The sequence below is a fragment of the Sinocyclocheilus rhinocerous genome, unplaced genomic scaffold (assembly GCF_001515625.1).
Source record: "Sinocyclocheilus rhinocerous isolate Xijiao unplaced genomic scaffold, SAMN03320098_v1.1 scaffold1401, whole genome shotgun sequence".
NCBI classification, from domain to species: Eukaryota; Metazoa; Chordata; class Actinopteri; order Cypriniformes; family Cyprinidae; genus Sinocyclocheilus; species Sinocyclocheilus rhinocerous.
The window spans coordinates 220,320-244,062 of record NW_015637536.1 but is presented as its reverse complement, the minus strand read 5'-3'; the positions used below and the strand labels follow the sequence as shown (position 1 = coordinate 244,062).

Sequence of the window (23,743 nt, the reverse complement as noted above, 5' to 3'; positions counted from 1 at the left end):
GCTTGCGCCACCTGCTGGTGAGCGACTAACAGCAGATGCAGATCATGCATCGGTACTCTACTGCTATTCCTGCAGTTCCCGGATGTGCAATGCTGAATTTTCTGCTGAATTTGAACCACTGAAATTGTGGAAGCGAATTTGTAAAGTGAAATAAAATGGACTAAAAATTGCCTGTCGAATATTATACATCGTATTTTTAAACAGATTGAATATTTCGGAAGTGAACTCTGGAAGGAGAATATGAATTATTGAATTTTTAATTATGAAAATGTGAAATGTTTTGAATTGAAATATTCACAGGTTAAATAAACAACTATGTTAAATTTCAGCCCCTAAAAATGCAAACCCTGAAAATGGAAGGCATGAAAATGCAAGCACTGTTAATGCAATGCATTATTTTTTCAGTTAGTGCAATTCAACATGCTTTTTTGTTTCAAAGACTTTTTGCCTTTATGGAATTTTCTTCCATAAAACTAAGGCAGGAATATTTATTTGAGTTTTATTATATGATGTACTAACTGTGAGAAGTGAAGCTGACAGTGTAAATACGGACCTATGTCTTTGCCTCTGGCTGCATCTGGTCTTCTGAGTTCTGCCACAAACTTCTTGGCATCAAGACGGATTTCAATGATGTTGTTCAGGAGGGCAAACAGAGGCGCCAGTGGGAAAGATGCCACAAAGAGAGTCACAAAGCCAAACTGGATTACTGCAGGAATGGAAGCACAATAATTAATTAATAATTAATGAATTAATTTGGCAAAACAAGACTACCTGTCTACCTTCTTTGTAAGGAGTAAAACATCTGAAAATTGTTTAGTAAAAAAAAGACTAGCCTACATTTTCTTTGTTGGCCATTGGTTGTGACTGGTTTGGACTTTGGCATATTTGTTGTCAATTTACAATTGTCCAGATTTGGTAAAGACGTTATGTTATTATATTATAGCTGTAGTTAATAGTTCAAGAGTTGGTTTCACAATTTATCAAAGTACACAGTAAAAAAGTTGGAACCTGAATTTTTAAGAATTTCCCCCTACTTCTCTGCTTCATTAATACTTAAAAATGGCTTCATCCATGTTTTTTGATGGGTACAAACAATTTTAATAAAAGAGTCACCCACGATATTAATAATAAAAATAATAATGTTGAAATATGCTAAGGTCCTGAAACAGATTACATGTAAGTAAATGGCTTTTGAACCAATCAAATACAAATTTTAAACTCAGTGAATAAAACTGTACCAATGAAATATATATGAAGACAAGTAATGAACAATTTATCCATTATGATGATTTTGTTTGGTTTATGAGTGTGTAAAAACACTCACTCATCTCCATGTATTCGGGCGTGAGGCCAGCAAAGGGCTCCAGGAAATGATCCGTCTCATAACGCTGTAACTTCTTCTCATATTCCTCTTCCTGGAAAGAGCCTCTCTTGGATTTAATGTATCTGATCAGCTTCTTCAGTTTACTGCAGTAAAGCAAATACGACTCAAAGCACGCAAACACAATACGCTTTCAACGTGTCGCTTGTGATCGCTCAAACAGTGGTGTGTGTGTGGGTCAGCGTGACACTCACGGGACGCCGATCTCAAACAGGTTGTTCTGGATGAGCTGTTTGCCGAGCATTGTGATGCTGAGCTGAATGCAGAGCTCCATGAGACAGCCGCCGTGAGCGCACTGAGCAAACACATCAAACCATCACGTCAGCTGCTGCAATCAATCCCTTCATCAGAGAACTCATGTGTTTCTGTTTTCATACCTCCTCCATCCGATAGGACTCAAACACATAGAGATAGCTTCCCGGACGCCCCCCGAGTCTGAATGGGAACACAGTTAGTCATTCATGTTTAGTGTGAACTTGACAGTACTTTCATTAATTCATCAATTATGAATGTAAATGAACAGACAAAAGCACATGGAGCTTTCCTCTAAGGTTGTGTGAGATAAAACTGGTCTGGATATGTATTACCCACCTGCCTCTAAAAAATGCAATGTATATGATGGGAGTGAACGCATTCACGAACTTGAGGATGAACGTTTTGAAGATCAGCCTTTCTTCAAAGCTCTTGTCCGTTTTAGGAACCTCTGAGGAGACAACCATAACACAAATGCTTGATATTCACACGTTATATTTTACACATGACTGAAAGAAGTAAACGTCAAAGATCAACAGCACTAAGTCAGTCTGAATGTCATCATATATCAATGATCAATATCAAATCAATGATGAGCATAGCTCTACTAAACACAACAACTGACCGAGAACAGTGAGCCAACGTGCGACGGCGCCGTACACTTCATCCAGAATGAGAATAACCACCAGGTTTATGATGGCCGCTGTGGTTTTAACCGTCAGTCTGACATTGGAGCGGGTCATGGGGTTTGAGCTCATAGCCAGAGCGGCTTTGGTTGAGATCCGGTATAAAATCACACCAAATACAATAGCAAACGTCACACCGATCTGTAAAATAGCGAGGGATGCACTTAATTTGGCTGACAGGTCTTTGAACTGAAAGTACAACCAGATAAACACCAATAAGACAGCCGTGAAAAACAAGATGAAATATTTAAAAAGATATGCCTTTAAATGAAGCCATGATATGATGAAGATATAAGTATAGGAACTTAATTGACTTTAAATTTAGTTTGGAAAGTTTTAAAAAGCTGAAGAACACATTTATTTGAAGAAAAAAGTCAGATTAATTACTGAAGGCATTGTTCATTTATTGAATAGGTTATGTTCTCAGCTAAGTCCCACAGGCAGAATATAAAAGTGACTATGAATCATTCAGTGCATTATCGCCAGAGCGGCTTTGGTTGAGATCCGGTATAAAATCACACCAAATACAATAGCAAACGTCACACCGATCTGTAAAATAGCGAGGGATGCACTTAATTTGGCTGACAGGTCTTTGAACTGAAAGTACAACCAGATAAACACCAATAAGACAGCCGTGAAAAACAAGATGAAATATTTAAAAAGATATGCCTTTAAATGAAGCCATGATATGATGAAGATATAAGTATAGGAACTTAATTGGCTTTAAATTTAGTTTGGAAAGTTTTAAAAAGCTGAAGAACACATTTATTTGAAGAAAAAAGTCAGATTAATTCTGAAGGCATTGTTCATTTATTGAATAGGTTATGTTCTCAGCTAAGTCCCACAGGCAGAATATAAAAGCGACTATGAATCATTCAGTGCATTATCAACACAGGTCACATTGCTTTGTTAATTTAAATGGAAATCTTCTGCTATTGTATCAAAAGTTTCAATAACATAAAAATAAAAGTTTTTTAATGGAAACACTGGCAGATTAATCTTTGTATGTATGATGTATGATAAAGGTACAGTAGATAAAAGGTATGTAAACCTGTAATATATAGTAACATGTGGACAAGAGGCTTCCTGTAGCTGCCGATCAGATTATTGTTGTTGTTGAGTAGCTGGAGGCGTTTTGGCAGTCTCCTCAGTACTAAACTATTTCTGTTCGTGTGTATTTTTAGGATGTCCCAAAAGCTTCAGTATTTGACCGTAAGGTCGTGATTCTGGGCCAGTGTTTGAACAGAGGATGCCTGGACATTCTGCTAAAGAACTTTCTGACTGCTTGACGGATCAAAGAACAAGCAAACTTATCTGGAATCTGGATCACCTTAGAAACATTAATGGATGTTGGATTCAATAACATTAATGGATAATGGACTCAAGAATAAACAGCAATATAGAAAAATAAAGATTCAGGTTTCAGTGGGCAACAAGAATTTAACACTTGGTTGCATGCATTTAAATGACAAATGAAACATATGAAAAAAAAACACCAATACTGAAATTTACTGAAAACCTAATAATAATGATACCAGCATTACCAACATTTGGTACCTGATGCTTCCAAACACTCCTGTGCATAATTGTGTTTGCACAAAGGTTTCAACGTACACCGTGAGTTTGCACTGAACTGAAATGACTGCCAGGGGTCAGTCAGGAGTGAAAACAGTATTTAAATGTGGTATTGCATCTGAAATGGCAATGATTTACAGTGTTTTGTCAAAAAAGATCTGTTCGTTAAGTCAGGGAGTGTACGTGCAGAGTTATAGAACTGCCACTTATTTTATTACATGTAAAATGTTGCATTGTTCTTAATTTGATTACTTTTCACTTAAACTAAAACAAATTTTTAATGGAATGCTGCAGTGTTTATTATTGATGATTTATCCATGCATATCATATTTTTTTTTAATTCATGTGCTCTCATAATCTTTAATCAAAACAGTTTCCCATCCACCCAGTGGGCACCTTGATATCAATTCGACGTCAAATGTTAGACAAGACTTGATCAAGATGCTGTAACATCATTTTAAATTCAGTTTGGACGGCAATTTCTCCCAGTGGTAATTGGGTGAAAATAGGAAGTTAATCCCACGCTGAAGTTGGTTTAATGTATCACAGCCAGAGAAAACCACAATGATCCAGTGATCCAATCAATTCCCAGTGGACAAAATCACATCCTGTCCTACTTTTTTCTCGTTTAAGAAGCCATTTCACTCAGATATACTTAAAAATACCAATTTTCATTTCATGCCAACAATGTTTACACTTTGAAGAATAGATGCTAATCTTTTCTTATAATTGTCATTATTATTAATTATTATAATTATACTTTTTACTTTAATTTCTATACTGAATTTTAATTTTCGAATAGTTAAAACAGTTAAATAACTGAATAGGTCCAATAATTTTGCTACCAAGAACCGTAAACTTTTACTGCTGTTGGTACTGACTACTCAAATTTTGGTATTACGACAGCACTAGTGCAGAGAGTAATATTGTGAGATATTATTACAATTTAAAATAGCTGTATTCTATGTGAATATACTGTAAAATGTCATTTATTCCCGATGATCATTACTCCAGTCTTCAGTGTCACATGATCTTTTAGAAATCATTCTAATATGCTGATTTGCTGCTCAAGAAACATTTATGCTGCTTAATATTTTTGTGGAAACACAATTTTTACTGTCACTTTTGATCAATTTGATGCTTCCTTGCTGAATAAAAGTTTTGAACGGTAATATATATAGACCACATGTACCCTTTTAAGCATGGTGCCCACTACAGTAGACAGATGTATTTTTGGTGAACAGCAACAAACCCATTAATAATACCTGATGTTTTTTTTATATATATATTATTCTTTTGAAAAGTATATTTTTACCTGTCTGAATCTCCTGGAATAAAAGACAGAGGTAGATATTCCAGAGGTAGCTGATGCTTCACCACTTTCCTCAGCCATGTTGAATTTATGTTGTCATAGATAAAGAAAACAATGACATATACAGAGGACAGTCATATAAAATGATGGGTAAGGGTCAAAGGTCATCACCCATGGTGGTTTGGATGGTTAAAATGGATTTTAAAGATCTGTCCACTCTAGTTGAAACCATGCATCAGAGGGTTACGTGAAATCATGATGTCTGCATGTGCCAAATGTATTTATGCAAACATATTCATATTCAAACCCAGTGGGCAATTGATGTTGAAAAGACATCAAACTGATGTCAAATAACAGGTCAAATATGCAAATCAAACTGACATCAAAATCTTGACATGACGTTGATTTGGTGTAAATTAAATGCCAAACATATTGGCCTACATATACATTAAACCAACTTCAGCGTGGGATTAACTTCCTATTTTCATCCAATTACCACTGGGAGAAATTGTTGCCCAAACTGAATTTAAAATGATGTTACAGCATCTTGATCAAGTCTTGACTTATATTTGACATCAAATTGATATCAAGGTGCCCACTGGGCATGCTCATATATGGATTGAATATGAATATATATGAGATAATTTACATAATGTTTTAATTTGTTAGCGTTAGTTAACTACATTAGTTAACATGAACTAACAATTAACAATGCTTTTATAGCATTTATTCATAGTTAATGCTGATTACAGCATTTACATTTTTTTAAATCAAATGTTGTATCTGTTAACATTAGTTGATGCACTGTGAAGTGTGAACTAACATGAACAACGTAATTATAGCTATAAAACTAACATAACGATTAAGAAATGCTGTAAAAATAAGTTCCTCATTGTTAGTTTATATTAGCTAATGCATTAACTAATGTTAACAAATAAGACTTTATGGTAATGTGTTGTCAGATGTATGAATTCATATGCTGGCGTAAGACAGCCTTACCATTAAAAGCATCATGATGAGGTTTGTCATATATGCAGGAAATCTGTCTCTACATGTCAGCTTTTCTTTCTCTGGCTAAAGAATGAGAAAAAAAAAGTGCAAAACACATCAGGGATGACAGAGGAGTATTTTTTGTGTTGGCAAGGTCAGGAAACTTTTAATTTTAGTAAGTCTATGGTTACAAATATTTCAGCAAATCTATAACAATTCAATTAAATTGAAATTAAAATTAAACTGAAACAATAAAAGCCCTATAAAATATTGTAGTTTATTTTGACAGCTCATGAAAAATGGGGGCAAAAACAAAAGTGTTGCGTTTATAATTTTGTTCAGTGTATATTGTTTCAAAGCAGCTTCAAAGAAATATAGTAAACAGCATAATATTTATAGCAAAAACAATATATGCAGTGTCACCTTCTGTGATTTATGGTCTTTCTTCAGTGATTTCTGCATGACTCTGAATTCATATTCGGCTCGCGGGTGATCCTGACAAAAACAATTGACAATCTATAATGACAAAACTGACACAAGAACAGAGCAAAAGAAAGAAAGAAAGAAAAAGAAAGGGAGTGAGGGAGGAAGGAAGGAAAGAAGAAAGCAAGATGTTTTTTTTCTTTTTCAGGTGAGTGTTTCTAAGACGTTTCAGCACATGCTAGAGTTCCTGTGAAAGACTTGAGAGGAGAGTTTGGAATAGTGGATGAAAAGACAGCTGGGAATGCTGGTCAGAGATCAGAGCTGATGAAAAGAGTCTGAATATGTTCAAACCTTCAGTGCTTCCTACACACACCAGGGGAAGAAGAGGATGACAGCATTAAATGACAGACTAGTGAGATGACTTCCAGTGATGATGTGTCATGTGTTAATGTGAGAGTGTCATGTGATCAGACCTCCTCGTCCTCAAACCCTGTGAGATCCCACTCGTAGTTGAGACGCATCTGCCGCCGCTTCCAATGCTCCATGAAGAATGCCGCTGAAACACACAAGACTGCATTAATAACACTGACAGGAGGAAATTAACTCCATTACACTTCTGACCCACACCTGAGAAACCATTAGGAGGAAAGGTGCTAAATGTAGCAGAATGTGATCAAATATTAACATTTTAATTATAAAGATGATTAATAATCGCGTGTAAATGATGGGAGCAGCTAAATCAGTCTATGTGTGCAGCAGACTTTCACATATTGGCTGAATTCATGGATGAGAATTGAAATAAAAGTCATGATGGCACTCAGAATGGGAGGTTTGTTTTCCTGCTGTGTTTTTCATCCATTCAAGGGACCAAAAGCAGAACAAATGAAGATTTCTGGCCACGGCTCTTTAAAGGTACAGGGGTGTAGCTTTAAGACACCTACAAAAACCTACAATGCTTTACAATGCGTCTTTGCATTTATACTTGTAAAAGAGCAGCAGCTGTCATACGTCTCTTGCAAACAGATGGAAACACAGTAAATCTTGTGTGTGAACTTCTGCCCCCCAAACAGAGCCAAAGTCAGTGACTTCCTGTCCAAATCCCTCAGCAGACGACACAGAACAGAACTGAGAAACGTTACGGAAACCAGTTTAAATGGAGTCACACAGACACACAGGAAACAGCCAAACAGATGATAAAAACGACAAGATGGAGAGATGTTTAGTTTAGGACAGAGAGAACGAAGAGATATAGAGACGGCGCACTGGAAGAATAATGCCTTGAAAGAAAGACTCGGCTCTCGATTCTCAAACTAACACAAAATTCAAATTCACTAAATAGTGGCTGCACAGTATTCAGCCAAAAAATTGCTACTCTACATAATTAAGCTAATTACACCTGTAATGCAACATACTCAGCTGACTCTAGAACACAGAAAATGAATGACATGATGAATTTAAAACACTGACTCTTTTAAACAGTAGCTAATATTCACTATACAGCGGTTCTTGAATTTGCGAATATTATGTCTTTAACTACTATTTACACGAAAATTTGGTGCCACTTCATTTTACAGTAACATTGTTATGTATGTTAGATGTACTTAATAATGGCAAATTATACATAATCACAAACAGCTGACCCTAAACCAAGTCCTGTAGTAAGTCCGTGTTGTTAATTAATATTACTCATTACCTATGTGTGTAATTATACTGTAAGACACTGTAAACCTGTACATAAAATGAAGTGTAATCTAATATTTTGGTACAGCATACACAGCTTACACTGCTGCTGAATCTCAACCCCAAACCTATCAGTACACCTATAGCTAACACAAATCTGCCAAGGGTTTGGAGAACAGCATGTATGTACACAAGAAATATTTAACTACATATGCATTTAACACCTGATCTTCAGTCCACTTTCAGTATTGAGTGTGTGCTGTCGTCTAATTTGCCAAATGAGTTGAGGAAACCGTGTGCTTAAAAATGCAGACAGCCCAAACATATACACAACGCTATGAGCAGCTGCTGCACAGATCGAGGAGCTGAAATGAGATCTCGTGATGTTGGCAGGGATGATCTCACCCCACAGTGCCATGAAGATAGAGAAGAAGACCGTTGCAGGGTTATCAAACAGATGACTGGCCCGGGCCGTCCCACACGCTATGCTCAGGTTCCAGTAACTGCACACACGGTCACACAGAGGACACATGGTGATGTTCTTCCGCTGGTCACAGATCTCCATACTGCCAAACACAAGCAGTGTGTGTGTAACTATACACATAACTACCACATTTGGCATGAACGAAGCACCCAAACTGATTAAGAGATTAATTTATGGTAAATTTACAACCCTGTAACATCTGTGGAGGTTTTTTTTTATAACATACTTTAATGAATTTTTATTTAATTCTTTTAATTTTCTAAAGGTTAAGTAACTCTTCTCACTGACCATCTAAAAAGAAGTCAGTTTCAAGCCTTATTTTGTGCCATTTCATGGAAAGTGTCAACTAACATTAGTTTCTTCTGCACTCACATTATAAAGCATCATTTTACTGTCAGTGAAACTAAAATTAAACCATTTTCATGCTTTCATTAGAGTAGATAATGATCATTATTCTTATTAGTTCTACCCCAAAATTCATCCCCAAAAATGAGTTGTAGTTCTGTATAAAAACTGCAGAGACAGCTCCAACAGGCCCTTTTCAGACTGTCACAATATCCTGACAGTGACAAACTCCAGAGGGACTTTCAGACAGATGTTTGGTTTTATATGCTCGTTCTCAAAGTATGAACTTCCTCTTTAAAAGGGTTTAAGGGTTTATACTCAGAATGGGGGGCTTGTTCTTTATTACCCAACAGTATTTTTTGCCGTCTCAAAGAAAACTGTTATACAACTGTAGACGTGAGACATGAGTTAATAGTATTTTCAGTGACTAAAATAGACCTTGTCAAAGATGCTTTGAGGAACTACACTCTAAAATTGTATTGGGTCATTTTATTAGGGTATTTTCACAATGTTGGGTAGTTTTGTGTAACCCACTGCTGGGTTAAGTTTCACTCACAGTAGAAATGGTGCACCACCTCACAAACTACCCAGCCCACTGGGTTCTGGTAACTGCTGGTTTGCTAAACTCGATAAAAGTGGATCTGTTTGTCAATGGTCATTTTGTCTCCTGTCCAAACTAAATAAAGTAACCATTTTGCTTCTGAAATCTAACATTTGTCATTTTCTGTTTGAGAGTAATTACACTTTTTATGATCACAATTATAACACAGCTTTCTTTTAGTGTTGATAATATTAAATGCATATGCGATTGTTTCTTGTACTTTAAATTGTACCTAAACGTTTTGTTTTGTGTCCACTGACCTCGGAATGTCGTCATCAACAGTAACACATCCATAGAGGAACACAATGACCCCTACTAAGGAAGCAGGGATCAGCATCTGGGTGTAAACGCCAAGCCAAGCAAAGTATAGACCGATCTTCTCTCCGAAGTACTTCCTGTAAGATAAGTGAGAGATGTTACTAATGAACCTACAACACTGAAACATCAGAGAGTTTGAGATTTACCTGATTAAACCAATGGGCTGGTACTTATAAAAGACACTGTAGCTGGCCCACTCTTCATACAAGAGCTGAAATAAATGCAACAACATGATGAAACACCTCATTCATCAGCACTCATCTTCACCTCCAGACTGAAGCTATTCTCTGTGCTACTCTCAAACAACGCTGCTGTCTTTTCAGCTGCACACATTCAGTGCTTTCATAGTTTTTGCTGTGTGCATCAGGTCATTGGCCTGATGGGAAATAACATTTTCCCTGAGCTATGAACTGTGACGGCAGCTCACTCAATATCCTCAGCAGGTCAAAGTTGGCCTAATATAGATAGTGGTTTCCAATCCTGGTCCTGGGAAGCAGCACATGTTGTTTGTCTTCATCATTAACCACACCTGATTCAGACCGTCAGCTCATTAGGAAAAAGCTTCATGAACTGAAGCAAGCATTGGTCTTGATGGCAACCTGCCACTATGCTGTTATCTGTGCTGCATTTGATTTTGGCCAGTGAGATCAGCATTAGTTCTAGACCACAAATGGTTTGGGGTTTTGTCACAGGCATGACATTAAGTTAACATTTTTTTCTGAACTAGCTTCATTAAACCATGCTAGTAGCTGTGGGCTTCTCTCCGTTACTATGGTGTCATCGTTGTTCACTTCTTATCCAGTTGCTTAATAGCAGAAACCATCTGATACTGTTTCAAGTCTCAATTTTTTTTTTTTTTTTTGGCAAATTCTCATTCACACAGAAGACACTTCACAGAGGTATAGACAGAACAATAACTTACCTTTCTGTCATTTGGCTCAGCGTTTTCCCCACCAACATCACCCTGTAAGGAAAGAAAAGAGCCCATCATATATTGTGAAAAATTCTAACGCTAATAAAAAATTGTATTAATCAAACAAGAAGTTGGACAACTGCTCTGTATTTACAACTAGATAAGTCACTAAAACAATGCAACAATGTTGATCAGTTCTGATAGCTTCAGATCCATAGACAGAGTTCAACAGCAGTATAGTGATGGATACTTACATCATGTAATGGATAGGCAGCCAAATAAACACCACTCCCAAGCAGACTAGTTATTCCTGAACAACGTGTGAAAATGATATGCTGGATTATTCCTTCAAGTACAGTTTTGCTGTCAATGATGCAAATTAATTGGGCATAAATTTTAATATTAAAGGGTATGGAACACAGTTTCTAGCAAAGTTAAAGGGGTTCTATTTATTTTCAAAAACTCAAAAAATAAAATTTCAAATGAAATTTCAATTGTATAGACAAAGCAATAGCCTACCCATGCTAAATTTAGCTTTTGTGCACTTGGTTCGCTTCAAAACTTCAAATACCTAGAATAATACATATAATAAAACTTTGAATTCATGTAATAGTCAAAATATTCAAATTATATAATATGGCATTAATACTGTACATTTGACAAATACTTTATACTTACTAATGAACTTCTTGTTTTACTGTCAAAAAAGGAATCTTTGTCAGACAAATCAAACCTGTAACGACGAAAGTTCACAAGTACATTTTTCAATAAATTTTTGCATACGTCCAATGTTTCAATAGGTTCCTACAATTAAGGCCCACTCACACAAATCATATGTGAAAAAGTCATTCTAAATACCTGAACAAAAGTGAAATACACTTTGGCCATTAACTTGCTGGAACCATTGCTAAAATGTAACTATTTGAAATCTGTAATGAAAACATACCAAGTGGTGACTTCAAAACTGAGGTATGTACTGAACTATCATTTTTGTGTACTGTTACACACCTAATATATATCATTTCAGTGCCCCCCTCATTTTAAGATGAAACTGAAGTATATTTTTTTGGAATTTCTTAATTTGCATGAAGGGGTCCAAAGGGATGCGCTGTTCAATTTTAAAATCATGTATTGAAAATAGCACTCAGTGTGAATAGGCCTTTATGTTTTTGAAAGTTGAGTATAATGAAATCGTAACATTGATTCAGCCATGTGAAGGTCCCAAATCACCTGAATGTCTAACAGTACATGTAACAGACATTTAGATTTGTTTCATGCTTGAGAATGGATGTTGTTGTGAAGCTGACACTAACAGATGCTGCTTTTCCCTGGAGAACGGGTACGAGAGGTGCTTCACTTTCTGTGTCCTGTTCTCTTCTAAGTTTGGATGAAGAGGATCTGTTAGTTTGCTGATGAACACGTTGATCTTTTCCATTACGCCAGTGCTGTGCTTCACTTCATACACCTAAAGTAAGAGCACAGCATCACATTTACTCATCACACCTCTGCTTCACACACAGCAGCCGTGTATGTTCCTCTGGACTGTTAGACGAACATTACTTTTTTGGTAGGCATCTTCAGTTTCATGAATTCAGCCTCTCGACAGAGAATGCTCCATGGAGCATGAATCTTCACAAAGCCCATACCGGGAGTCTTGGTCTGAAAATACAGAAAAGATGTTAAAGTAAACACATCGGTGTACTGGATTTCATTATGTTGTCAAGCAGGTAGAATCTCTATTTAGCACAATGTGCCTGGGACCGAAGGAATTTGTTTCTGCAACTTTCACACACCCCTTTGAGGAGACAGTCACAGTGCCTATACTTCACTGTTAGAGCATTGAACAAGCAACACCACGCTCATCCCTGCAAATACAGGGACAGTCATTCTGAAATTTGGAAACATGACATTAATTCCATTCATGCTGGAGCTTTCGATTTTGGAGCTCACCGTTTCATAATGCAGTACAGAGCAGTGTGTGCAGCACTAGTCAGAATCTCCAGTGTCAGGGTTTTTTTTTTTTTTTTGTAAACTAATTAATTATATAACACTATATTACCAGTGCACCACAAATCTGCAAATAATCTGCTTCTAAGCATTTATTTATCATTCAAACTGATGGAAACTGATAAAATAATTAGACTTAAAAGATTTCTTATCCTTTGTATTTAGCAAATATACAGAGCAGTGTGTGCAGCACTAGTCAGAATCTCCAGTGTCAGGGTTTTTTTTTTTTTTTTTTGTAAACTAATTAATTATATAACACTATATTACCAGTGCACCACAAATCTGCAAATAATCTGCTTCTAAGCATTTATTTATCATTCAAACTGATGGAAACTGATAAAATAATTAGACTTAAAAGATTTCTTATCCTTTGTATAACATTAGCAAATACAGCCTTTGTGTTTCAGTTAAAATGACGAATAGTTTCCGCCAGTATGTGGAGTGTGACGTGATTCGTGACGTGGTTCCTGATGTTGAAGGTGATCCCGCGGACCGGGCAGAGCATGCGCATGGGCTACTGGTTGTTGTGGTCTTCTGTCACCATTAAAAGGCTTGACTAAACTGTTCTCTCGTGTTGGCGATTCATTGCATCTCATCTACACACTGGCGTGTAGGCAGCATTGTGGATTATCTCAGCTGATGAAACTCAAGACGTAAGCCATGGCAAATACACACAGAGCACCGAAGCAATGGTCTCTCACAAAAGTTGAGACTATGAATTCATTTGAGAACTGGCGTCAGAACCTTGTCTACATGTTATCTTTGGACACTGAGTTCGCTCCCTTTCTAGTTGAAGGCGCGCGCTGGGAAAAGAAGTCGAGGGCTTCACCATTCAGAGGTTTTACCAATGATGACGACGATGTTCCCGTCAATGGCGCACGCGCCAACAAAAGGTCAGCATGACTGAGCTTATGCTGGCGCAGATCGCTAACTACTGCCCAGTTATTTCCCGAAATACTATTGTTAAGAACTCTACCTGCATTGACCACATATGACAGACTATCAGACTACATTATGGATTCCAGTCAACTGGTGCACATTTCATTGACTTTGCTGCTATTAAACTTGAGTCTAATGAAGGACCAGAGGATTTGTACCAGAGATGAATGGCTTTTGACGAGTATAATTTACTACGCAGAGACTCTGGCATTACTCACGGAGGTGAAGTCATTGTAGAGGATGAGTAGCTCTCCCCCACAATAGAAAACGTCATTGTCCTTACTTGGCTTCGTCTTATACACAGCGATTTGCCAAAGCTTGTAAAGCAGAGATATGGCACGGAGCTGCGGTCACGCACTCTTTCATCCATCAAACCAGAGATATCTCAGGCCCTGTGTTCGCTACTGGATGAGCTACAGTCATCAGAGGATGCCAGAGCCGGACTCACAGACCGGACAATCACTTCCTCAGTAAGTGCCCTTTTCTGCCTTTCATCGCTAGGTGTGGCAAGTTGCTGGGTGGGTCTGGAGTCAGGGTACTATTCACGCTAGTTCGCACTGCATTGCAACATTGGCTTCGTGTACCCCCCTGCGACTGTTAGTGGCCTACAGTTCTAGCACATGTTCTTAAGGGTTGTGCGTCGATCCTTGCCCCCTTCGACAACATGGTGGTGAGTCGACGGCTGCGATTGTGTGGTCAGATGAGCTCCTCCAGTGTTTTCACAGGGCTCAAAAGGCGTTATCCACTAGTTGTGCTGTGATGATACCGCGACCTGGTGATCAGCTTTGGATCGTCACTGATGGTGCTCTCAGGGATCCAGGGCTGGGGGCAACAATGTATGTTACATGGGGGGGAAAGTTGCTGGTCGCCGGACATTTCAGCGCTAAGCTTCATAAAAATCTGATCAATTGGCTTCCGTGTGAGATTGAATCCCTGGCTATAGCCGCTGCCCTGAAGCATTTTGGTCCATATATTATCCAGTCAACGCAGAAGGTGTGTATGCTTACTGACAGTAAACAATGCGTGCAGGCCTTTGAGAAGCTATGTAGTGGGGAATTTTCTGCGAGCCCGCGTGTTACTACTTTCTTGTCGACTGCAAGTCGCCTTCAGGTCACTGTTCATCATGTTGCTGGGGCTGCTATTCTCCCTTTAGATTATGCTAGTCGCAATGCTGCACAATATGACAGTCCCACATGTCAAGTTTGTAGCTTCGTCCATGAATCCATGGTCTCTGTCGTGTGCCGTACTGACTTTGCCGACATCTTGAAGGGAGCTCAAAAGGTACCCTTTGCCAATAGAGCCACGTGAGTGTCTATTCAGGCAGAGTGTCCGGACCTCCGTAGGGTACTCGCACACATTTGGCAGGGTACATGCCCTTCCAAGAGAGTTACTAATGTCAAAGATGTGAAACATTATTTGAATACTGTTACCTTAGCAAGTGCTGGGCTTTTAGTTGTACGGCTTAACACACCACTGTCAAACACCACCGAATGCATCGTCGTTCCAAGGTCAGTACTGCATGGTTTGCTTATGTCATTGCACATCAGGTTAGATCAGCCCTCGGCTCACCAGTTGAGACTTATCGTCGGCCGGTACTTCTACACACTGGACTTGGAGTCGGCCATCCAGCTTACCACTAAGGGTTGTCACCAATGTGCTGCACTGGCGAAGTCTCCAGTGTTCACAGTGGAGCAGTCCAGCTGTGATCCACCTGAGACGGTTGGGTCTACCTTTGCAACTGACGTGCTTAAACGTGAGCATCAGCTCATCCTAGTCGTTTGTGAGTGCGTGACATCCTTCACATCTGCGTTGTTAATTGATGGCGAGCGGAAGGAGACGTTGCGGGATGGTATTGTACGCTTGTGTATTGGCCTTCGTCCGCTCGATGGCCCATTTGCTGTAGTTAAACCCGACCCAGCACCAGGTTTTTCAGCAATGGCCAAGGACACAGTGCTTGCTCAATACAGGCTGGCCATTGAGGTAGGCGATACTAAAAATGTCAAGAAAAATCCTGTGGCCGAGAAGGCTATCCAGGAGCTACAGGGCGAGATTTTGCGACTAGAACCACACTGTGGGGTCGTCACCCCCTTGTTATTGTCTGTAGCTGTCGCTCGGTTAAATAGCCGTATTCGGTCACGTGGCATGTCAGCCCGTGAGATGTTGTTGCAGCGTGATCGGTTCTCTCTCGAACAGTTACGGTGCATGACCGGGAACTGAATGCGCTGCAGCACGCACAACACCTGACTAACCACCCCCACAGTGTTAAGGCGAAAGCACCACTGAGTCGGGGTGCGCATAGCACTGATATTAACTCTGGCGACCTTGTGTATTTGTATAGTGACCGTAATAAGTCTCGGGCTCGAAGCAGATACCTTGTGCTCAGTTCAGACGGGACGTGGTGTAATGTACGTAAGTTTACGGGTTCCCAATTGTGGCGTGCTTCTTATAGGGTTCACTTAGCTGACTGTTACAAAGTTGACTCTTTCCCAAGTGTCGCAGGTCATTGTGAAGACGGTGCAGTGTCTGAGAGTGAAGACGAGTGCGAAGTGCCACTTATGGCTCTCCCGAGTGATCCTGATATCCCCCTGGTGATAGCGACACCTGCTTCACCCTCCAGGTTTGATGGCAGCGGATGCCAGGAGGGTAGGACTGTGTCCCCATTGTGTTTGGTGGAAGTCTCACGCCATGAGTTGGCCTCCCTCTCAGCTGTCAGCAGACTCCTCGGCGGGCAGTCCGTCCCCATCGGCTTCCCGACAAGTTAAAGGATTATGAGCTGACCTAGGCAGGCTGCCTTCACCCGTATCCTTGCTTTGGCTTAAAGGAAGTTGTGTTGATGCGTTGCATTGCTGTTCTGTGAGGCCCCATAAGGGTCTGCTGTGCTGTTGGCACTGCACAGATGGTTCAGTCAATTCATTTTGTGTTGTTGCATGCCACTTTCTTGTTTCTCCCTTTTTTTGTGTTTCTAATGTCACCAGGTGCCAAAGAAGAGGGGGTATGTTCTGGATGGAAAATGGGCAGCGCCAGTGTGTGTGTGACGTGGATCGTGACGTGGTTCCTGATGTTGAACGTGATCCCGTGGACCAGGCGGAGCATGCGCATGGGCTACTGGTTGTTGTGTTCTGCTGTCGCCATTAAAAGGCTTGACTAAACTGTTCTCTCGTGTCGGTGATTCATTGCATCTCATCTACACACTGGCGTTAGAATTGACTGTTAGCATGAGCATTAGAAATTCATGGAACTAAGCATGTTTCCTCAGAATAACTTCTACAAAGTTTTGTGCAGCTTGTGCATACAGTAAATAGACATGATATTCATAATGGGCCGTACTAGTCAAATCTAAAAAACTGCATCTGTTAAACAGCTATTGCCAGCATTGTCTATAGTAGAGGTCTTCACAGGTCCACCCGGGTGAATGGGTACAGGTTCAGGTCTGTATTTAAAACAGTAAGCTGTGTCTGGGTCAGTTCCCAATCTATTACTTTGGGTCCCAGGTCTGTGTGTAATAATCGAGTCAATCCAAGAAAACATATCGGGTTACACATGTAACTATGGTTCCCCGAGAGGGAACGAGAAACTGTTTCGTCTAGTAGACACTATGGGAAATGCCATCAGCATGACTGGTGTCTGAAGCACATGTGAAAACACTCCAAATCCATTGGACCACGCAGCCCGTCATTAGTGGCGCCTGTAATGCACATCATCAACTTCTTTGTCTGAGGAGACGTGAAACAGGCAGGCTCTAGGCACGGCAAGGGGACACAGTGTCTCGTTGCCTCTCGGGGAACCATGGTTTCATGTGTAACTCGAGACATTCCCCTTCAAGGGAACTCACACGGCATCCTCTAGTGTACACTATGGGGAACGAAATACCTACTACGCCATGCCCAGGTGCATTGCCTGTCCACATGGTGAGAGAGCACCAAAAATAGTGACAAGCATACACCAATTTATAAAGAGGGCAAGTCAATGATGACCAGACAGCTAAAATAACTTGGGGGAAATGGGGAACCCAACCAACTCTAATATTAAGGAGAGATATACCATTCAACCAAGTTGGGAACACAACTGTCCTCAAACAGCTACATTCCTAAAGACAATGGGCCATCTACTTAAAACCCTAATGCAGGGGAGACAGCCCAAAGCATGTGGGATTCTGGGGGACCACCTGCTTGAAAATACCCTGAAATCAGAGGAGGCAGCCTAACATATCAAAAAGGAATCTCAGGGGGACCGCCTACTTAAAGCCCTAGAAAGCAGGGAGGTAGCCCAATCCTGCTACCAGAAATATTACTAACTCAAACACAATATAACATGACATGTAGATCTTGAAATAATCCTCACAGAGTGGGATTACTTGCTGCTTTGCTAAAGTTACAAGCCATTAAGGATCTGATCACATCATGAAGATAATGATGTGGTGTTTTCCAACGTCATTTGAAAATCCAACCAATAGAAACTGGATCTCAGGTTGAGTGGGTGGGTATTAGTGCGTACGGATGATGACTAAAGACAAATTGGGGACTGTTTTACAGCGGGAACGTGCTTGGATTGGATTGATCGCTCAGATTGACAACTCTTGCATATACCATTTGTCACAGAATAGAATCGCACAACTGGAAGATCCGCGTTCATCCACCAGGATCATATTACTTTGTATTTATTCTTTACAAGTTTACTATGCAGGATTTTTCTTCTTTCAGACAAAATAATAATAATAATGATTTGATTTGGTGGCCACTCTGGCGCCTAGATTGTCTCACCACTGACATCAGTGGTGTGCACAGACCTCCGGAGGGGCAGGGGAGAAATTGTGTTATGAGGGCAATTGCTTTCCATAGGGTTGGGGGATTCCCCCTCAGTAGAAATCGCATTCCAGGGGCACCTACATAGGATCAAAGAGGCACTTTAACGTTGGCAATTAAAGAGCCAGAGGCTTGAGCGGACAAAAGGCCTAGAGGGAGTTTGAAAAAGTAGTTTTTTTTTTTTTTTTTTAATTAGAATGGCAGATAAAGTTTTTAAATAATCATAAAAATCACATTTACTCTTGTTCAATCTTAAAGCAAGGATAAAAAAAAAATACAAATTTTGATTCTATCACACACAATTATTGACTTAATATATAGTTCAGTCATGAAACTCAGACCACGATTGGTTTTCTAACGCCATGGCATTAGGCATTCAGATGTACTTCCTAATCCACGTAATGATGTATTTTGTTCCCTAGCTAATGTCAAATACAGAAACGTTAATTGATGCATTTCTGACCTCAAAGTTTGATTATTGTAATGCTTTATTGGGTGGTTGCTCTGCACGCTTAATAAACAAACTCCAGCTGGCCAAATTGCAGCAGCTAGAGTTCTTACTAGAACCAGGAAGTACGACCATATTAGCCCGGTTCTGTCAACTCGGCACTGGCTCCATATTGAACATCGAATACATTTTAAAATCTTGCTAATTACTTTTTTACTATTTACAGGGTATCTGCAGAATTTTTTTTAATAAATGCAAGTCAATTTATGACCCATTTTAAGAGCTGCACAAGTAAAATGAACACAGTATGAGCCCTGAATAGTTTAGCTCCTCAATACTTGAGTGAGGTCATATCGCAATATTGTCCGTCATGTCCGCTGCGATCTCAAAACTCTGGCCATTTGATAATACCTAGAATATCAAAATCAACTGCGGGCGGCAGATCCTTTTCCTATTTAGCGCCCAAACTCTGGAACAATCTACGTAGCATTGTTTGGGAGGCAGACACAGTCTGTCAGTTTAAATCTAGATTAAAGACCCATCATTTTAGCCTATCATACACATAAAACACTGTCACATTTCTATAATTCAAATCCGTTAAAGGATTGTTAGGCTGCATTAATTAGGTCAACCGGAACCAGGAACACTTCCAACAACACCCAATGTGCTCGCTACATTGTAAGAAGAATGGCATCTACGCTAATATTAGTCTCTTTCATTCTTATTCCTAGGTCACTGTAGCCATACAGATCCAGTCTGTATCCAGAACATATGGTCACCGTAGCCACCCAAATCGAGTCCATTTCCAGACCAGATGGTGGATCAGCACCTAGAGACAACCTCTACAGCCCTGAATGTCAACAGAGACCATGTCAACTAGATGAGCCCCAGAGACAGATCCCCTGCGAAGACCTCATCACCTTGACGACCACTGGCACAAGACCACGAGAACCAGACAAGTCCTCTGCAAAATCTGAACTGTGTTGCAGCCACGCCAAGCCATGCTGGTTTCATCTGGCCAGAGGAGAAATGGCCCCCGACTGAGCCTAGTTTCTCCCAAGGTTTTTTCTCCATTTCTGTCACCGATGGAGTTTTGGTTACTTGGCTTGACTGAACTGGGTCCCAGTTTATGAACGCATTAATTAACGTTTCTGCATTTGACATTGAGAGCATAAGACGTTATATAGATATATTTATAAGATGGAAAAATTTGGTTTTACAAATGCTAGAAACATGGTTTCCAAATAGCATGGCTATCAAATAGCACACATAGGATGCTAACTGATGACAAAGAGTTAACAGAGCAGCCATCAAGTGTTAGACAGTGATTTAGGTTATTACATGCGGAGGTTTTTGGTCCAATAATTAAAACCTCTGTTTTTTTTCATAATTTAGCAGTAGGAAATTACTAGTCATCCAGTTTTTTATATCAACTATGAATTCCGTTTGTTGAGCGAATTGGTTTGTTTCATCTAGAGGGAAATATAGAGTTGAGTATCATCAGCGTAACAGTGGAAGCTAACACCATGTTTCTTGATGATATCTCCCAAGGGTAACATGTAAAGTGTGAAAAGCAACGGTCCTTGTACTGAGCCTTGTGGCACTCCATACTTTACTTGTGAGCGATATGATATCTCGTCATTCACTGCTACGAATTGATGACGTCAGATAAGTAAGATTTGAACCATGACAATGCAATTCCACTAATGCCAACATAATTTTGTAGTTTACTCAAAAGAATGTTGTGGTCAATAGTGTCAAATACAGCGCTAAGATCCAGTAGCACTAATAGAGAAATACAACCAAGATCAGATGATAAGAGCAGGTCATTTGTAACTCTGATGAGAGCAGTTTCAGTACTATGATACGGTCTAAATTCTGACTGGAAATTCTCACAGATACCATTTCTCTCTAAGAAGGAACATAGCTGAGAGGATACTGCCTTTTCTAGTATTTTTTGACAGAAAAGGGAAATTTGAGATTGGTCTGTAATTAACTAATTCTCTAGGATAAAGTTCAGTTTTTTTAATGAGAGGCTTAATAACAGCCGATTAGAAAGTTTTGGGGACATATCCTAACGACATTGACGAATGAATAATATTCAGAAGAGGATCTATGACTTTTGGAAGCACCTCTTTTAGTAGCTTAGATGGAATAGGGTCTAACATACATGTTGTAGGTTTTGATGATTTGACAAGTTTATATAATTCTTCCTCTCCTATAGCAAAGAATGAGTGGAATTGTTCCTCAGGGGATCTACAGTGCATGCAATACTGTGGCTGACGGCTGCATGGTTAGAATTTTATCTCTAATAGTATCGATCTTAGACGTAAAGAAGTTCATAAAGTCATTACTGCTGTGCTTTTGGGAAATGTCTGCGTCTGTTGATGCTTCATTTGCATGCATTCAAAAGCAGTTTCAATGCCAGGCATAATAGCGGCTCCCTGATGCCCGCAATTTATATACAGTATAATTACCCAATGATAAAACTGCGAGAGAAAGTATTGAAATACATATTTTCCTCCCATCTCGTATTTATTCTTTAATTCTTTTTCAATTCTTTAATTCTCTAATTCTATTTAATTCTTTAGGGGTTCTGTAGTACACGTCATTTCCTTTCCGAAAACGGTATTGGGATGCGGCGGATTGCAGGGTTGGAGGGGGAGGAACTGTAGCTGACGGCTGCATGATTATAATTTTATCTCTAATAGTATCGATCTTAGACGTAAAGAAGTTCATAAAGTCATTACTGCTGTGCTTTTGGGAAATGTCTGCGTCTGTTGATGCTTCATTTGTCGTTAATTTAGCCACTGTATTGAATAAATGTCTGGGGTTGTGTTTGTTCTCTTCTAAGAGAGATTAAAAATATGTAGATCTAGCAGTTTTTAGAGCTTTTCTATAAGTAGAAGTATTTTCCCACCATGCAACACAAAATACCTCTAGGAGGGTTGGGCGATCTCTACAAAATTGGCATCGGACGATGTCTACAGTGAAACATCGCAATGGTGCGAGAGAAAGTATTGAAATACATATTTTCCTCCCATCTCGTATTTATTCTTTAATTCTTTTTCAATTCTTTAATTCTCTAATTCTATTTAATTCTTTAGGGGTTCTGTAGTACACGTCATTTCCTTTCCGAAAACGGTATTGGGATGCGGCGGATTGCAGGGTTGGAGGGGGAGGAGGAATCACGATGCCGGCTCAACATCGTGATATCTATCAGCCATCGGCGATGGACGATGACATCGTCTGTCGGCCCAACCCTAACCTCTAGTTTTGTTTTCCTCCAGCTGCGCTCCATTTTTCGGGCTGCTCTCTTTAAGGTGCAAGTGTGCTCGTTATACCACGGTGTCGGACTGTTTTCTTTAATCTTCTTTAAGCGTAAAGGAGCAATCGTATCTAAAGTGCTAGAAAAGAGAGAGTCAATAGTTTCTGTTACACCATCAAGTTTTTCTGAGCTATTGGATATGCTGAGGAATTGAGACAAGTCAGGAAGATTATTTACAAAGCAGTCTTTTGTTGTAGAATTGACGGTTCTACCATATTTGTAACAAGGAGTTGAGTTTGCAGCTTTAGCTATATGAAGTATACACTAGACTAAATAATGATCCGAGATATCATCACTCTGCTGCATAATTTCAACACCATCGACATCATTTCCATGTGACAGTATTAAATCTAGAGTATGATTTCGACAATGAGTAGGTCCTGAGACATGTTGTCTAACCCCAGTAGAGATCCCAATGCATCTTTTTCATTATCAACATGGATATTAAAATCACCAACAATTAAAACTTTATCTGCAGCCAGCACTAACTCAGATAGAAAATCAGCAAATTCTTTGATAAAGTCTGAATGGTGCCCTGTTTGCAGTAGCCAGTACAAACATCACAGGGGATTTATCATTAACACTTGTTTCTCTGGATAATGTTATATGAAGCACCATTACTTCAAACAAATTATACTTGAAACCAGACTTCTGAGAAATACTGAAAATATTGCTTTAAATTGTAGCAACACCTCCCCCTTTACCTTTTGGATGCGGCTCATGTTTATAACAGTAATCTTGAGGAATAGACTCATAAAATAATGCAGTCATCTGGTTTTAGCCAGGTTTTATGATCTGTGATCATATCATTTACAAAAAGCGCTTTTGTAGAAAGGGATCTAATATTCATTAAGCCAAGCTTTATCATTTGTTCATCTGTATTATATCTGTTTTTTATTTGTTAAACATCAATTAAATTGTTACCCTTAAATTGTTTTGGATGTTTTTGGTATTTGCTAGTTTGGGAAACAGACACAATCTCTATAGTATTAAAAATGTTTTCCCGATGAATCCTGGACTCCTGCTCAAAATTATGAATTAATATAACGACAGCTACAAAAAAATCCCCAACAATAAGCCCGCGAAGCTGTTGTCATTCCATCCTGACGGATGACATGCGTGACAGCGAGCTAAGTGGAATCCCGGAAAATAAACCGTGGAACTTTGACCAATGAGAGAACAGTTTACTCACGCGTGACTTGTATTAACAAATTTGGTCCGTTTAGAAACTTTGGCGCGTGAAAGCGAACCACACCAAG

The 23,743-nt window shown here is 39.3% G+C and overlaps 1 protein-coding gene across 1 annotated transcript in view; it reads right to left on the bottom strand.

Moving 5' to 3' along the window:
• ano1b (anoctamin 1, calcium activated chloride channel b) overlaps window positions 1-23,743 on the bottom strand; it is a 62,076-nt gene that overhangs the window by 17,732 nt on the left and 20,601 nt on the right. Inside the window, exons 4-22 of the mRNA XM_016563969.1 lie at window positions 12,521-12,619; window positions 12,274-12,425; window positions 11,639-11,693; window positions 11,480-11,531; window positions 11,215-11,270; window positions 10,970-11,011; window positions 10,194-10,258; window positions 9,990-10,124; window positions 8,705-8,865; window positions 7,093-7,175; window positions 6,971-6,982; window positions 6,620-6,691; window positions 6,206-6,280; window positions 2,259-2,460; window positions 1,973-2,084; window positions 1,759-1,816; window positions 1,576-1,676; window positions 1,325-1,467; window positions 554-706 (exon numbers count right to left, since the gene is read on the bottom strand). Coding sequence (XP_016419455.1) covers window positions 554-706; window positions 1,325-1,467; window positions 1,576-1,676; window positions 1,759-1,816; window positions 1,973-2,084; window positions 2,259-2,460; window positions 6,206-6,280; window positions 6,620-6,691; window positions 6,971-6,982; window positions 7,093-7,175; window positions 8,705-8,865; window positions 9,990-10,124; window positions 10,194-10,258; window positions 10,970-11,011; window positions 11,215-11,270; window positions 11,480-11,531; window positions 11,639-11,693; window positions 12,274-12,425; window positions 12,521-12,619 — 1,828 coding nt within the window. The remainder of the gene's footprint in view (window positions 1-553; window positions 707-1,324; window positions 1,468-1,575; window positions 1,677-1,758; window positions 1,817-1,972; window positions 2,085-2,258; window positions 2,461-6,205; window positions 6,281-6,619; window positions 6,692-6,970; window positions 6,983-7,092; window positions 7,176-8,704; window positions 8,866-9,989; window positions 10,125-10,193; window positions 10,259-10,969; window positions 11,012-11,214; window positions 11,271-11,479; window positions 11,532-11,638; window positions 11,694-12,273; window positions 12,426-12,520; window positions 12,620-23,743) is intronic.